This window comes from Oncorhynchus nerka, linkage group LG9a, assembly GCF_034236695.1.
Source record: "Oncorhynchus nerka isolate Pitt River linkage group LG9a, Oner_Uvic_2.0, whole genome shotgun sequence".
NCBI lineage: Eukaryota > Metazoa > Chordata > Actinopteri > Salmoniformes > Salmonidae > Oncorhynchus > Oncorhynchus nerka.
The window spans coordinates 4,486,763-4,502,590 of NC_088404.1; the positions used below are offsets into that span (position 1 = coordinate 4,486,763).

General features: G+C 46.2%; 1 protein-coding gene across 1 annotated transcript in view; it reads right to left on the bottom strand.

The window, feature by feature from the left end:
• Window positions 1-15,828, bottom strand: part of pkp3a (plakophilin 3a) — a 66,964-nt gene that overhangs the window by 11,889 nt on the left and 39,247 nt on the right. Inside the window, exons 8-16 of the mRNA XM_065022777.1 lie at window positions 13,382-13,505; window positions 11,746-11,950; window positions 9,868-10,042; window positions 4,416-4,533; window positions 3,986-4,150; window positions 2,547-2,729; window positions 1,883-2,036; window positions 1,318-1,513; window positions 57-144 (exon numbers count right to left, since the gene is read on the bottom strand). Coding sequence (XP_064878849.1) covers window positions 57-144; window positions 1,318-1,513; window positions 1,883-2,036; window positions 2,547-2,729; window positions 3,986-4,150; window positions 4,416-4,533; window positions 9,868-10,042; window positions 11,746-11,950; window positions 13,382-13,505 — 1,408 coding nt within the window. The remainder of the gene's footprint in view (window positions 1-56; window positions 145-1,317; window positions 1,514-1,882; window positions 2,037-2,546; window positions 2,730-3,985; window positions 4,151-4,415; window positions 4,534-9,867; window positions 10,043-11,745; window positions 11,951-13,381; window positions 13,506-15,828) is intronic.

Consider the following 15,828-nt stretch of genomic DNA (forward strand, 5'->3'; position numbering starts at 1 on the left):
CATTCTCCAGTAGTCTATGGTCCTCCTCTCTACCATTCTCCAGGGGTGGTTCTCACCTGTTTGTAGTCCTTGTGCAGCTTCTTGTATTGGAACATGTTGCAGAGGACTGTGGCCGCTGCTTTGGATGCTTTCAGCTTCCCAGGGCTACAAGAGAGACAACATAAAGATTATATTTAATCAAAGCTGCTACCGATCAATACACTGGGGGACAGTAAATATGATATACCAGGGCCAGTAAATATGATATACCAGGAACAGTAAATATGATATACCAGGGCCAGTAAATATGATATACCAGGAACAGTAAATATGATATACCAGGGCCAGTAAATATGATATACCAGGAACAGTAAATATGATATCCCAGGGCCAGTAAATATGATATACCAGGGACAGTAAATATGATATAGCAGGGACAGTAAATATGATATACCCTGGGCTGATCAAGTAGACATTGTCCTAGTTGGAGAGGTTAGCATCCTTATCATGGGAGTGAAATTAGGTATGTCTCGATTGTTTCTACCCATTTATTTGTATTGTTATTTAACCTTGTATTTAACCTTCACTTAACCAGGGGGGAATACTATTTTTTGAGGGGGACCTGGCAAGATGTCAACAGGAAGTAGTCAATGTGTACACACTACACAAGACAAAACATTAAACATCACAATGGTCAACAACATTATCCTATATCAGAGATTTACTCGGCAAGTGATTCCCTCTCCTCCAGCTTTAAAGTATTTTGCAGCTTGATCCAAGACCAAAGAGCATTATAAGAGAAGGTTATTTTTCTCATTTCAGTCATGGCCTCATAATACTACATCTGTGTGCTTGGGGCAGGGACAGGCAGACAGGGCTGGGTAAATGCTTGGGAAACGTGTTACCAAATTGTCTGAAAGATAGTATATAGTATGCAAATTGTATTCTGTATCCACTCCTCTAGGAAACACTGTTACTATGGGGACCAGTAGTGAAGAAGTGGCCATCTGAATGGATATCACTCATAATAACTGACCAGCAAAAACTCTAGGCACTAGTATAGCCGAGAGCCTGTATGCATAATAACAAGTCTAACTCCTCGCTGTTGCAGAACGAGACAGGGCTGTCTACTCTCGCCTTTACTATTACCATTCACACTCGAAGCCTGGACATTTCCTGGTCAAATCATGTGGTCAGTAAAATCTTTTGCCACAACATTCCTACTCATTTTCCATATACCTGCTGTCATGAGAGTTCTTAATGGCCACCCAGTTTCTATTAAACATCAGGTTAAATACCAGCAGAAACACTGCTACCAATATTCCTCCCATTTCATACCTGCTGTCGTGGGAGTTCTTAATGGCCACTAGTTTCTGCAGCCCGTCGAAGAAGGCGATGTCCCGGGCTGCGATGGAGCTGGAGGTCACCAGGTTGTTCAGCGTTCCACAGATGTTGACCACCACGTCGCTCGACGGCTCCTTCTGCTGACCGTCAGCAGGCAGTTCGGTCACCAGGTTGTTCACTACCTTTGTGGCTGGAGAGAGGAACCTTTTATTGGTTGACCTGTAGTTGTGTTGTTGGTCCTTGCTCTAACATGAAATAAATGCCCCCCCCCCCCCAGCTGGTTTCGCTTATATGTCATTCAAGGACAAATTCTGACTTTGTGTTCCACATGTGCAATGCAAATGTTAATGCAAATCTCACATTGCCATGAAATCAATCCCTAATATCCATGAAAGTCTGATTTCTGCCGAGATCTGCTGTTCCCGTGATGTCATGTTTAAAAAAGAAACCGTATGCCGCAACCAATTTCCCATCTGTGACAAAATTACAACTACTTTTTTATTGAAGTGGGTCAAAGGTACTACTGCGTTACACACGTATTTTGTCTATGGTTACTGACCCATGGCGTTCTTGTCCTTGGCATGGCGTGACAGGTTTCTGAGGAAGCCGGTGAGGGATCTCAGCTCCAGGTCATTATTGGTCCTCAGTTTGTCCAACATCACAGGAAGCATCCTCTCCTGCTCCAGAGCCACATGACTCAGCACCTCCGCCCACTGAGGATGGAGAGAGAGAGAGAGAGATTCATTGAAAGGTATGTCCAAGTCAAGAACACTTTAAATGCTGTATTTGGCCTTGTCCATAAACAACCCCCAGAGATTTGCTCAACTCTTCAGATCCCCACAAGTGTCTGGGATAGGGCTTGTTTCTGGACAGAGTTATCAACCTGATCCATGTCAGTGATCTGACTTGGAGCTGCTCCCTCTCTTGGGAGAGAGAGAGGTCATTCTACACCTTCATAAAAAAGGGTTCCAAAAGGCTTATTAGGGTGTCCCCATAGGAGCCCTTTGGTTCCAGGTAGAACCCTATTGGGTTCCACGTAGATTCTTCTGTGGAAAGGGTTCTACATGTAACCCAAAGGTGTTTTAGCTGGAACCAAAAGGATTCTTCAAAGGGGACAGCTTATTTTCTAAGAGCGTTGAGACAGTGTTCCCAAGTGTTACTGTACGTTGTAACCCAATCACATCTTGCTCTGGCTGCTGGCATGGGCAACTCTCAACACTCACCCTCTTGTCTCCTGCGGTGATGTTCTGCAGAGCCCCGGCTGCAGCCTCGCGGGTAGTGGAGTTATTCTCACAGCCCTGCAGCACGCTGTTATACAGCCCCACCACCTGGGGGTGCCACAGCCACTCCAGACCCTTGGGTACGCGGGCCACCTCCGTGAACGTAGCCATGTCCTTGTTCTTCCTCTGACAGAAGGGAAAGGAGTCAATGTGATAAAGGAGTTACATTTTCACACAGACAGGGTCATTCTGAAAACCATTAAGACAATTAGGGTCATCCTGAATACCATTAACACAATTAGGGTCATTCTGAACACCATTAAGACAATTAGGGTCATTCTGAATACCATTAAGACAATTAGGGTCATTCTGAATACCATTAAGGCAATTAGGGTCATTCTGAACACCATTAAGACAATTAGGGTCATTCGGAATACCATTAAGACAATTAGGGTCATTCTGAATACCATTAAGACAATTAGGGTCATTCTGAATACCATTAAGACAATTAGGGTCATTATGAATACCATTAAGACAATTAGGGTCATTCTGAATACCATTAAGACAATTAGGGTCATTCTGAATACCATTAAGACAATTAGGGTCATTCTGAATACCATTAAGACAATTAGGGTCATTATGAATATCATTAAGACAATTAGGGTCATTCTGAATACCATTAAGACAATTAGGGTAATTATGAATACCATTAAGACAATTAGGGTAATTATGAATACCATTAAGACAATTAGGGTCATTCTGAATACCATTAAGACAATTAGGGTCATTTTGAATACCATTAAGATAATTAAGGTCATTCTGAATACCATTAATTAAGACAATTAGGGTCATTCTGAATACCATTAAGACAATTAGGGTCATTATGAATACCATTAAGACAATTAGGGTCATTCTGAATACCATTAAGGCAATTAGGGTCATTCTGAATACCATTAAGACAATTAGGGTCATTCTGAATACCATTAAGACAATTAGGGTCATTCTGAATACCATTAATTAAGACAATTAGGGTCATTCTGAACACCATTACTTAAGACAATTAGGGTCATTCTGAATACCATTAAGACAATTAGGGTCATTCTGAATACCATTAAGACAATTAGGGTCATTCTGAATACCATTAAGACAATTAGGGTCATTCTGAATACCATTAAGACAATTAGGGTCATTATGAATACCATTAAGACTATTAGGGTCATTCTGAACACCATTAACTAAGACAATTAGGGTCATTCTGAATACCATTAAGACAATTAGGGTAATTCTGAATACCATTAAGACAATTAGGGTCATTCTGAATACCATTAAGACAATTAAGGTTCAACTGCTAAACTGCCAGAAGAACAAGAACATTGAAGAACAACGACGACGGAAGAAGGAGGACCAGAAGACTATAAGAGGATTGACAGTGAGATACATACATCTTTGACTTTCTTGCTCTGAGGGGTAAAGCAACCAATGGCTTCACTCTTGCTTGTTTCCTGGCCTCTGGTTGGTCCTTCCAGACGTAGCTGGGCTGAGGGCGGGATCTCACTGTACAGTTGGTAGGAGAGGTTCCTCAGGACACATAAAGAGTTCTCCACACCCTGGAAACATACAGAGAAATGATTAGGTCCATACTCAAATGAGATAATCTGATGTGTGGTAAGGGGTCTGGTGCAAAATGCCTGCTGTGGCATCACCCAGGTAGGAAATTATTGGTTGAGGTGAGTTCCCCCTTTCGTTGCAAAGCGCTTTGAGCATCTGGAAAGGCACTATATATATATATATATATATATATATATATATATATATATATATATATATCCAATCGATAATGAAATGATTATTCTACAATGTGCTTGGCCTCACCTTTTCCTCCACCTTGCCATCCTGTACCGAGGCCTGGATGTATCCTACCAGGGCATCCACCAGACCGTTGGTCTCGCGCATCTGACGTCTGGTCTTCTCATTCACTGAGCTCAGGTTCCTGGGGACAGCAGGGTGAGAGGTTAGAGGTTCCTGGGGACAGCAGGGTGAGATGTTAGAGGTTCCTGGGGACAGCAGGGTGAGAGGTTAGAGGTTCCTGGGGACAGCAGGGTGAGAGGTTAGAGGTTCCTGGGGACAGCAGGGTGAGATGTTAGAGGTTCCTGGGGACAGCAGGGTGAGAGGTTAGAGGTTCCTGGGGACAGCAGGGTGAGAGGTTAGAGGTTCCTGGGGACAGCAGGGTGAGAGGTTAGAGGTTCCTGGGGACAGCAGGGTGAGATGTTAGAGGTTCCTGGGGACAGCAGGGTGAGAGGTTAGAGGTTCCTGGGGACAGCAGGGTGAGAGGTTAGAGGTTCCTGGGGACAGCAGGGTGAGAGGTTAGAGGTTCCTGAGGACAGCAGGGTGAGAGGTCAGGGACGGGATAGGCAAACAGAAATCAGAGCTGACATGGAACTCTATAGTGCAGGTGAGAACAGTGTCCTTACCCGAAAAATAATGTGAAGAATGAGAAGAATAACAGAAAGTGTACTATACTGTACTATACTAGTGTACTATACTGCAGTGAACTATATAGTGTACTATACTAGTGTACTATACTACAGTGAACTATATAGTGTACTATAGTGTACTATACTGCAGTGAACAATGTAGTGTACTATACTGTACTATACCAGTGTACTATAGTGTACTATACTGCAGTGAACTATATAGTGTACTATAGTGTATTATACTGTACTATCCTATAGTGTACTATAGTGTATTATACTGTACTATATTATAGTGTATTACACTGTACTACAGCTTATAATACTGTACTATTGTGTATTATACTGTACTATACTATACTGTATTATCCTATAGTGTACTATAGTTTATTATACTGTACTATCCTATAGTGTACTATAGTTTATTATACTGTATTATCCTATAGTGTACTATAGTTTATTATACTGTACTATCCTATATCCTAATTTCTTCTTAGCTAGCTACATAGCCGTCTTTGTATCATAGATAATTGCGTAATTATCGTATTCCGTCGTCCTAACGCAGTCTACACTGCCCTGCAGCTAGCCAGCTAGCTAACGTCCACCGTTAGCTAGTCCACCGTCTACCGATTAGCAGCACAACTATTACACTCAACTGAACGGCTTGATTAGTGTAGTGTTAGCTAGCTACATAGTTGTCTTTGCTGTCTTCGTCTCCAAGATAATTGTGTAGTTTAGAGTGTGTAGTTTTAGAGTGATTATCTTAATCTACCGAGGTTAGCTAGCCAGGTATTTGTCGTCCTTAACGTAGGAGACTCTGCTAGCTAGCCAACAGCTAGCCAACGTCTACCGAACAGAACTTCTGCACTCAACAATCCGGTCGCATTTCGCTTCGCTCCACAGGTAGTATCACATTTTTCATTTCATTTCATTACAGTACAACGGCTTGATTTGTTTGATCGTAGCTAGCTACATAGCTAGCTACATAGCCGTCTTTGTATCAAAGATAATTGTGTAGTCTAGAGCGATTTCCTAGGTTAGCTAGCCAGCTATTGTCGTTCTTTTAACGCAACGTAACGTAATCAACACTGCTAGCTAGGCAGCTAGCCCGAATAGCAGCACAGTAGAAACTATTACACTCAACGGAACGACTTGATTAGTGTAGTGTCAACAACGCAGCCAATGCCAGCTAGCCTACATAGTCAACAACGCAACCTCTGCCAGCTAGCCTTCTTCAGCAGTACTGTATCATTTTAATCATTTTAGTCAATAAGATTCTTGCTACGTAAGCTTAACTTTCTGAACACTCGAGACGTGTAGTCCACTTGTCATTCCAATCTCCTTTGCATTAGCGTAGCCTCTTGTGTAGCCTGTCAACTATGTGTCTGTCTATCCCTGTTCTCTCCTCTCTGCACAGACCATACAAACGCTCCACACCGCGTGGCCGCGGCCACCCTAATCTGGTGGTCCCAGCGCGCACGACCCACGTGGAGTTCCAGGTCTCCGGTAGCCTCTGGAACTGCCGATCTGCAGCCAACAAGGCAGAGTTCATCTCAGCCTATGGCTCCCTCCAGTCCCTCGACTTCTTGGCACTGACGGAAACATGGATCACCACAGACAACACTGCTACTCCTACTGCTCTCTCTTCGTCTGCCCACGTGTTCTCGCACACCCCGAGAGCTTCTGGTCAGCGGGGTGGTGGCACCGGGATCCTCATCTCTCCCAAGTGGTCATTCTCTCTTTCTCCCCTTACCCATCTGTCTATCGCCTACTTTGAATTCCATGCTGTCACAGTTACCAGCCCTTTCAAGCTTAACATCCTTATCATTTATCGCCCTCCAGGTTCCCTCGGAGAGTTCATCAATGAGCTTGATGCCTTGATAAGCTCCTTTCCTGAGGACGGCTCACCTCTCTCACAGTTCTGGGCGACTTTAACCTCCCCACGTCTACCTTTGACTCATTCCTCTCTGCCTCCTTCTTTCCACTCCTCTCCTCTTTTGACCTCACCCTCTCACCTTCCCCCCCTACTCACAAGGCAGGAAATACGCTCGACCTCATCTTTACTAGATGCTGTTCTTCCACTAACCTCATTGCAACTCCCCTCCAAGTCTCCGACCACTACCTTGTATCCTTTTCCCTCTCGCTCTCATCCAACACTTCCCACACTGCCCCTACTCGCATGGTATCGCGCCGTCCCAACCTTCGCTCTCTCCCCCGCTACTCTCTCCTCTTCCATCCTATCATCTCTTCCCTCTGCTCAAACCTTCTCCAACCTATCTCCTGATTCTGCCTCCTCAACCCTCCTCTCCTCCCTTTCTGCATCCTTTGACTCTCTATGTCCCCTATCCTCCAGGCCGGCCCGGTCCTCCCCTCCCGCTCCGTGGCTCGACGACTCATTGCGAGCTCACAGAACAGGGCTCCGGGCAGCCGAGCGGAAATGGAGGAAAACTCGCCTCCCTGCGGACCTGACATCCTTTCACTCCCTCCTCTCTACATTTTCCTCTTCTCTCTCTGCTGCTAAAGCCACTTTCTACCACTCTAAATTCCAAGCATCTGCCTCTAACCCTAGGAAGCTCTTTGCAACCTTCTCCTCCCTCCTGAATCCTCCTCCCCTCCCCCCTCCTCCCTCTCTGCAGATGACTTCGTCAACCATTTTGAAAAGAAGGTCGACGACATCCGATCCTCGTTTGCTAAGTCAAACGACACCGCTGGTTCTGCTCACACTGCCCTACCCTGTGCTCTGACCTTTCTCCCCCCTCTCTCCAGATGAAATCTCGCGTCTTGTGACGGCCGGCCGCCCAACAACCTGCCCGCTTGACCCTATCCCCTCCTCTCTTCTCCAGACCATTTCCGGAGACCTTCTCCCTTACCTCACCTCGCTCATCAACTCATCCCTGACCGCTGGCTACGTCCCTTCCGTCTTCAAGAGAGCGAGAGTTGCACCCCTTCTGAAAAAACCTACACTCGATCCCTCCGATGTCAACAACTACAGACCAGTATCCCTTATTTCTTTTCTCTCCAAAACTCTTGAACGTGCCGTCCTTGGCCAGCTCTCCCGCTATCTCTCTCAGAATGACCTTCTTGTTCCAAATCAGTCAGGTTTCAAGACTAGTCATTCAACTGAGACTGCTCTTCTCTGTATCACGGAGGCGCTCCGCACTGCTAAAGCTAACTCTCTCCTCTGCTCTCATCCTTCTAGACCTATCGGCTGCCTTCGATACTGTGAACCATCAGATCCTCCTCTCCACCCTCTCCGAGTTGGGCATCTCCGGCGCGGCCCACGCTGGATTGCGTCCTACCTGACAGGTCGCTCCTACCAGGTGGCGTGGCGAGAATCCGTCTCCACACCACGTGCTCTCACCACTGGTGTCCCCCAGGGCTCTGTTCTTGGCCCTCTCCTATTCTCGCTATACACCAAGTCACTTGGCTCTGTCATAACCTCACATGGTCTCTCCTATCATTGCTATGCAGACGACACACAATTAATCTTCTCCTTTCCCCCTTCTGATGACCAGGTGGCGATTCGCATCTCTGCATGTCTGGCAGACATATCAGTGTGGATGACGGATCACCACCTCAAGCTGAACCTCGGCAAGACGGAGCTGCTCTTCCTCCCGGGAAGGACTGCCCGTTCCATGATCTCGCCATCACGGTTGACAACTCCATTGTGTCCTCCTCCCAGAGCGCTAAGAACCTTGGCGTGATCCTGGACAACACCCTGTCGTTCTCAACTAACATCAAGGCGGTGGCCCGTTCCTGTAGGTTCATGCTCTACAACATCCGCAGAGTACGACCCTGCCTCACACAGGAAGCGGCGCAGGTCCTAATCCAGGCACTTGTCATCTCCCGTCTGGATTACTGCAACTCGCTGTTGGCTGGGCTCCCTGCCTGTGCCATTAAACCCCTACAACTCATCCAGAACGCCGCAGCCCGTCTGGTGTTCAACCTTCCCAAGTTCTCTCACGTCACCCCGCTCCTCCGCTCTCTCCACTGGCTTCCAGTTGAAGCTCGCATCCGCTACAAGACCATGGTGCTTGCCTACGGAGCTGTGAGGGGAACGGCACCTCAGTACCTCCAGGCTCTGATCAGGCCCTACACCCAAACAAGGGCACTGCGTTCATCCACCTCTGGCCTGCTCGCCTCCCTACCACTGAGGAAGTACAGTTCCCGCTCAGCCCAGTCAAAACTGTTCGCTGCTCTGGCCCCCCAATGGTGGAACAAACTCCCTCACGACGCCAGGAGAGCGGAGTCAATCACCACCTTCCGGAGACACCTGAAACCCCACCTCTTTAAGGAATACCTAGGATAGGATAAAGTAATCCCTCTCACCCCCTTAAAAGATTTAGATGCACTACTGTTCCACTGGATGTCATAAGGTGAATGCACCAATTTGTAAGTCGCTCTGGATAAGAGCGTCTGCTAAATGACTTAAATGTAAATGTAAATAGTGTACTATAGTGTATTATACTGTACTATCCTATAGTGTACTATAGTGTATTATACTGTACCATCCTATAGTGTACTATAGTGTATTATACTGTACTATCCTATAGTGTACTATAGTGTATTATACTGTACTATCCCATAGTGTACTATAGTGTATTATACTGTACTATCCTATAGTGTACTATAGTGTATTATACTGTACTATCCTATAGTGTACTATAGTGTATTATACTGTACTATCCTATAGTGTACTATAGTGTATTATACTGTACTATCCTATAGTGTACTATAGTGTATTATACTGTACTATCCTATAGTGTACTATAGTGTATTATACTGTACTATCCTATAGTGTACTATAGTGTATTATACTGTACTATCCCATAGTGTACTATAGTGTACTGTACCTGAGACATCCGGTGGTGTTGTAGAAGATATCAACCTCAGAGGGGCTCTGCTGGATGACCTCAGGGTCTCCACTTCCTGAGAGCGGGATCAGAATCGTCTCTGTGAGCTCAGCTAGCGTCTCCTTGGCTAGTTTCTCCTTCAGGTTGTCTTTGGATGACAGGTTCCACAGAATACCTGACAGAAAACCCAGAGAGAGACACGCACGCTCAGTAAAGTGGGCCGCAGGGTGGTTCACAAACACATCGTAGAAAGCATGATTCTCAGCGGGCAAATTGCATCTTCATAACATACTTTTCTCGTTGTAAACTGGTCAACTGGTATCTTAAAAAAAAAATTAAATCAGGTTAATATGTCTTTTGGTGACAATATCAACTAGCAAACATGTGTAGTGTGTTACCACTATGACCAGTCTCGTAGGACCTAACCAAGTTGTCATTACAGCTCTCGACAGCCTGTCTTTCTCTCTCTCTCTCCACTACAGCAGTTCCCCATCGCTGTGCACAAACAACCTGAGCGTGTAGAGGGCCAGACAGTGATTGTGTTCTAACAGCTTGACTAGAGGGAGTGAAAGGACTGTGAGTCATACTGGGTGTGGTAGAGAGAACACTACATGTGGAGACAACTCCGTCCTATACACTATGTACTCCTCACACACACGAAAACAGACACCACCTTTTCATGGATGTGTCTTATTCAGGTCCCATAAAGGGTAATGGGTCCTCAGCTCTCCACTCCCTCACCACCACCCCGCAACCCAAATATTCCTTATTGGGGTTGACGAACTCACTTAAACCCCAGAATCTGTTGTAGAAAGCTAGGCGTTGAGGAGTTTCCTTTGAGTCCAAAAGAGAGTTTCAGTTCAACCCTCAGCCTGCTACCGGTCTAGACAGGAGGATGGAAAGGTTAAGATAGACTACAGAGAGGCAGGGACAGTTAACTAGAGCAGAGAAAAGCCCTCAGATCTCAGCAATTCAACATGGCCGCCAGTCCACCTATCACAGAACGTTGACTCGGATGTGAATGCCAGTTCTACTCATTCTATTTCCATGGAGTCAACTCTATTGAGAGGCCATGGTGTGAGTGACAGACAGGGTTCTCATACCTGTTATATGACCTAGTTATTTCACCTAAAGTTATTTCACCTAAAGTTCTTTCACCTAAAGTTATTTCACCAGGTACGTTACGTTCTTTAATTTTTTGTTACCCCTTTTTCTCCCCAATTTTGTGGTATCCAGTTGGTAGTTACAGTCTTGTCTCATCGCTGCAACTCCCGTACGGAATCGGGAAAGGCGAAGGTCGAGAGACGTGCGTCCTCCGAAACACAACCCAGCCAAGCCACACTGCTTCTTGACACAATGTCCACTTAACCCAGAAGCACCAATGTGTCGGAGGAAACGCCGTACACCTGGCGACCGTGTCAGCGTGCACTGAGCCCGGCCCGCCACAGGAGTCGCTAGCGGGCGATGGGACAAGAACATCCCTGCCGGACAAACCCTCCCCTAACCCGGACGACGCTGGGCCAATTGTGCGCCGCCCCATGTGTATCCCGGGCACGGCCGGCTGCGACAGAGCCTGGACTTGAAACTAGCACTGCGAAGCAGTGCCTTAGACCACGGTGCCACTCGGGAGGCAGAACACATTCTCTTTTCCAACAATGGCCTGTCAGCGTATCTTACCTGGCTACCTTAGAGATGAATGCACTAACTGGAGGTTTCTTTGGATACGATACTATATGACTTTGTTGTCCATATGTTACAGGCAAACAATGGACATGTGTCTTCCGCTCCGTCCTCACCCCCCCGCCCCCCCACCCCCCCACCACCAGACAGCATAAATCACACAGTCTGCTAAATGACAAACATTTAAAATGTCCCGACCTGTGATGTTCTTGCGTAGCTCGTCGTCATTCTCCTTCAGAGCATTTATGAGCTGTGGAATTCCTCCCTCCTCGATGAGAGACATCTTGTTGTCCATGTTCTCATAGATGACGTTCCTCATAGCCCCTGTGGCGTAGCGAGCCACCTCCTGGTTCTCACTGTTGAACAGCCTCACCAGCTCCGGGATGGCCTTATATTGCCGCACCTAGTGATGGAAGAGAGAGAGACAGAGGGACAACTCTGTAAGGTTCAGACTCAAACGTATGGTACTAATTCACTCCCTACCCCTTCTCCTTGTCCCCAACCAGTCAATGTTTTTGCAGGTCTGGAGAGGTGAAGGCCGAAGGGAAGAGGTATAGAATTCATTGGGACTGGCTGGAGCTCCTTAGTGAACCCTGCTACCCCTCCAACAAGAGGATACATAAAGAACTATCTGTAATGCTGCTAGTTAACAGAACGAGTTCCTACAACAGGAGTAGTCAACCCTGTTCCTGGGGTACTGCGGGATTGTGTTCCAACTAGGCACCACACCTGACCAACTGAGCTAATTGATCAGTTCAGTGATTACCTAAATTCCACACACCTGGTCTTCCGGCGACACTCCAGGACCAGGGTTGCCTACCCCTGTCCTACACAATACCTGTCTGTGACAAACTACTACATACCTGCTTGAAACAAAATTGTGTCTGTCTGTCTGTCTGTCTGTCTGTCTGTCTGTCACATCAACAAGACCACATTCTTTTATAATGACTAAGATCACAGGAACGCCTGCTGAACTGTGACATAAATCAAAGTTGAGACTTTTATAATAAGCTGCTATGACAAGATTGCCAGTTGATACACAATAGTTCTTATGCAACTAACAACTTCACCACTATTAAAGTATGTCCCTTATATTCTGCTAAGGAATACTGTACCACACCGACTGGGGATGCATGTCTGAGGGTTCGTCAGTTAGTCGTCTTTTCCACATCAGACAGTGGAAACATCACAAAGAAGGAAACATCAGACATAATTGCATCACTTTATTTGTATTTTTATAAGAAACATTAATGTGTTGAAAATCCCAAATGGTTTGCATAGTCAACTTCCACACAGCTCTGACACACACACTTACCCCACCAGACATGCCACCACGGGTCTTTTCACAATCCGCAAATCCATAACAAATTCAAGAAAGCGTACCCACATTATATAGAGCCATTATTGCCGTTCCATCTCATATTGCTCAAATAAACAGCAAACCAGGTTTAAAAAAACAGATAAATGGACAACCTGTGGACAACCTATTCCCCATGGGTCCCAAATGGACAACCTATTCCCCATGGGTCCCAAATGGACAACCTATTCCCCATGGGTCCCAAATGGACAACCTATTCCCCATGGGTCCCAAATGGACAACCTATTCCCCATGGGTCCCAAATGGACAACTATTCCCCATGGGTCCCAAATGGACAACTATTCCCCATTGGTCCCAAATGGACAACCTATTCCCCATGGGTCCCAAATGAACAACTATTCCCCATGGGTCCCAAATGGAAAACATATTCCCCATGGGCCCTGGTCTAAAGTAGTGCACTATATAGGGAATAGGGTTCCATTTGAGAACCAGACAAAAAAGGAACTCCCTTATTACCTGGTTCTTGGAATCGCTGTTGTTGTAGCATTCGTGTTGAATATAAGCTGCTCCCAGAACCTGCATGTCAGCATCGTCCTCTTTCAGGTACCTCACCGCCGTGCCCATGTCCAAGTTATTAATCCTGTCCAATCACAAAGAGAGCAATCAATCATTATGGCCCCCCGGGGGATTCAATCTGATCACGATGGTGAACAACGCAGCTTTTACAGGCAATGTTATACCGCGTTCATTTAAGGTAAACACTGCAGATGTCGGCTCGTTTAAAAATGGCATATCAATTGTCAAGCCCGCTATAATGTGTATCCGCCGTGGATCAGAATGAATGAAAGCCACCTGCAAGCCGGGCCTAATCCGCCCACATCAGTGCCCAACCTCACTAATGCTCTTGTGGCTGAATGGAATCAAGTCCCCACAGCAATGTTCCAACATCTAGAGGAAAGCCTTCCCAGAAAACTGGAGGCTGTTATAGCAGCAATGTTCCAACATCTAGTAGAACGCCTTCCCAGAAGAGTGGAGGCTGTTATAGCAGCAATGTTCCAACATCTAGTGGAATGCCTTCCCAGAAGACTGGAGGCTGTTATAGCAGCAATGTTCCAACATCTAATGGAAAGCCTTCCCAGAAGACTGGAGGCTGTTATAGCAGCAATGTTCCAACATCTAAAGGAAAGCCTTCCCAGAAGAGTGGAGGCTGTTATAGCAGCAATGTTCCAACATCTAGTGGAAAGCCTTCCCAGAAGAGTGGCGGCTGTTATAGCAGCAATGTTCCAACATCTAAAGGAAAGCCTTCCAAGAAGAGTGGAGGCTGTTATAGCAGCGATGTTCCAACAACTAGTGGAAAGCCTTCCCAGAAGAGAGGAGGCTGTTATAGCAGCAATGTTCCAACATCTAGTGGAAAGCCTTCCCAGAAGAGTGGAGGCTGTTATAGCAGCAATGTTCCAACATCTAGTGGAAAGCCTTCCCAGAAGAGTGGAGGCTGTTATAGTAACAATGTTCCAACAACTAGTGGAAAGCCTTCCCAGAATACTGGAGGCTGTTATAGCAGCAATGTTCCAACATCTAAAGGAAAGCCTTCCCAGAAGAGTGGCGGCTGTTATAGCAGCAATGTTCCAACAACTAGTGGACAGCCTTCCAAGAAGAGTGGAGGCTGTTATAGCAGCGATGTTCCAACAACTAGTGGAAAGCCTTCCCAGAAGAGAGGAGGCTGTTATAGCAGCAATGTTCCAACATCTAATGGAAAGCCATCCCAGAAGACTGGAGGCTGTTATAGCAGCAATGTTCCAACAACTAGTGGAAAGCCTTCCCAGAAGACTGGAGGCTGTTATATTAGCAATGTTCCAACAACTAGTGGAAAGCCTTCCCAGAAGAGTGGAGGCTGTTATAGCAGCAATATTCCAACATCTAGTGGAAAGCCTTCCCAGAAGAGTGGAGGCTGTTATAGTAACAATGTTCCAACAACTAGTGGAAAGCCTTCCCAGAATGCTGGAGGCTGTTATAGCAGCAATGTTCCAACATCTAAAGGAAAGCCTTCCCAGAAGAGTGGCGGCTGTTATAGCAGCAATGTTCCAACAACTAGTGGACAGCCTTCCAAGAAGAGTGGAGGCTGTTATAGCAGCGATGTTCCAACAACTAGTGGAAAGCCTTCCCAGAAGAGAGGAGGCTGTTATAGCAGCAATGTTCCAACATCTAATGGAAAGCCTTCCCAGAAGACTGGAGGCTGTTATAGCAGCAATGTTCCAACAACTAGTGGAAAGCCATCCCAGAAGACTGGAGGCTGTTATAGCAGCAATGTTCCAACAACTAGTGGAAAGCCTTCCCAGAAGAGTGGCGGCTGTTATAGCAGCAATGTTCCAACATCTAAAGGAAAGCCTTCCAAGAAGAGTGGAGGCTGTTATAGCAGCGATGTTCCAACAACTAGTGGAAAGCCTTCCCAGAAGAGAGGAGGCTGTTATAGCAGCAATGTTCCAACATCTAGTGGAAAGCCTTCCCAGAAGAGTGGAGGCTGTTATAGCAGCAATGTTCCAACATCTAGTGGAAAGCCTTCCCAGAAGAGTGGAGGCTGTTATAGTAACAATGTTCCAACAACTAGTGGAAAGCCTTCCCAGAATGCTGGAGGCTGTTATAGCAGCAATGTTCCAACATCTAAAGGAAAGCCTTCCCAGAAGAGTGGCGGCTGTTATAGCAGCAATGTTCCAACAACTAGTGGACAGCCTTCCAAGAAGAGTGGAGGCTGTTATAGCAGCGATGTTCCAACAACTAGTGGAAAGCCTTCCCAGAAGAGAGGAGGCTGTTATAGCAGCAATGTTCCAACATCTAATGGAAAGCCTTCCCAGAAGACTGGAGGCTGTTATAGCAGCAATGTTCCAACAACTAGTGGAAAGCCATCCCAGAAGACTGGAGGCTGTTATAGCAGCAATGTTCCAACAACTAGTGGAAAGCCTTCCCAG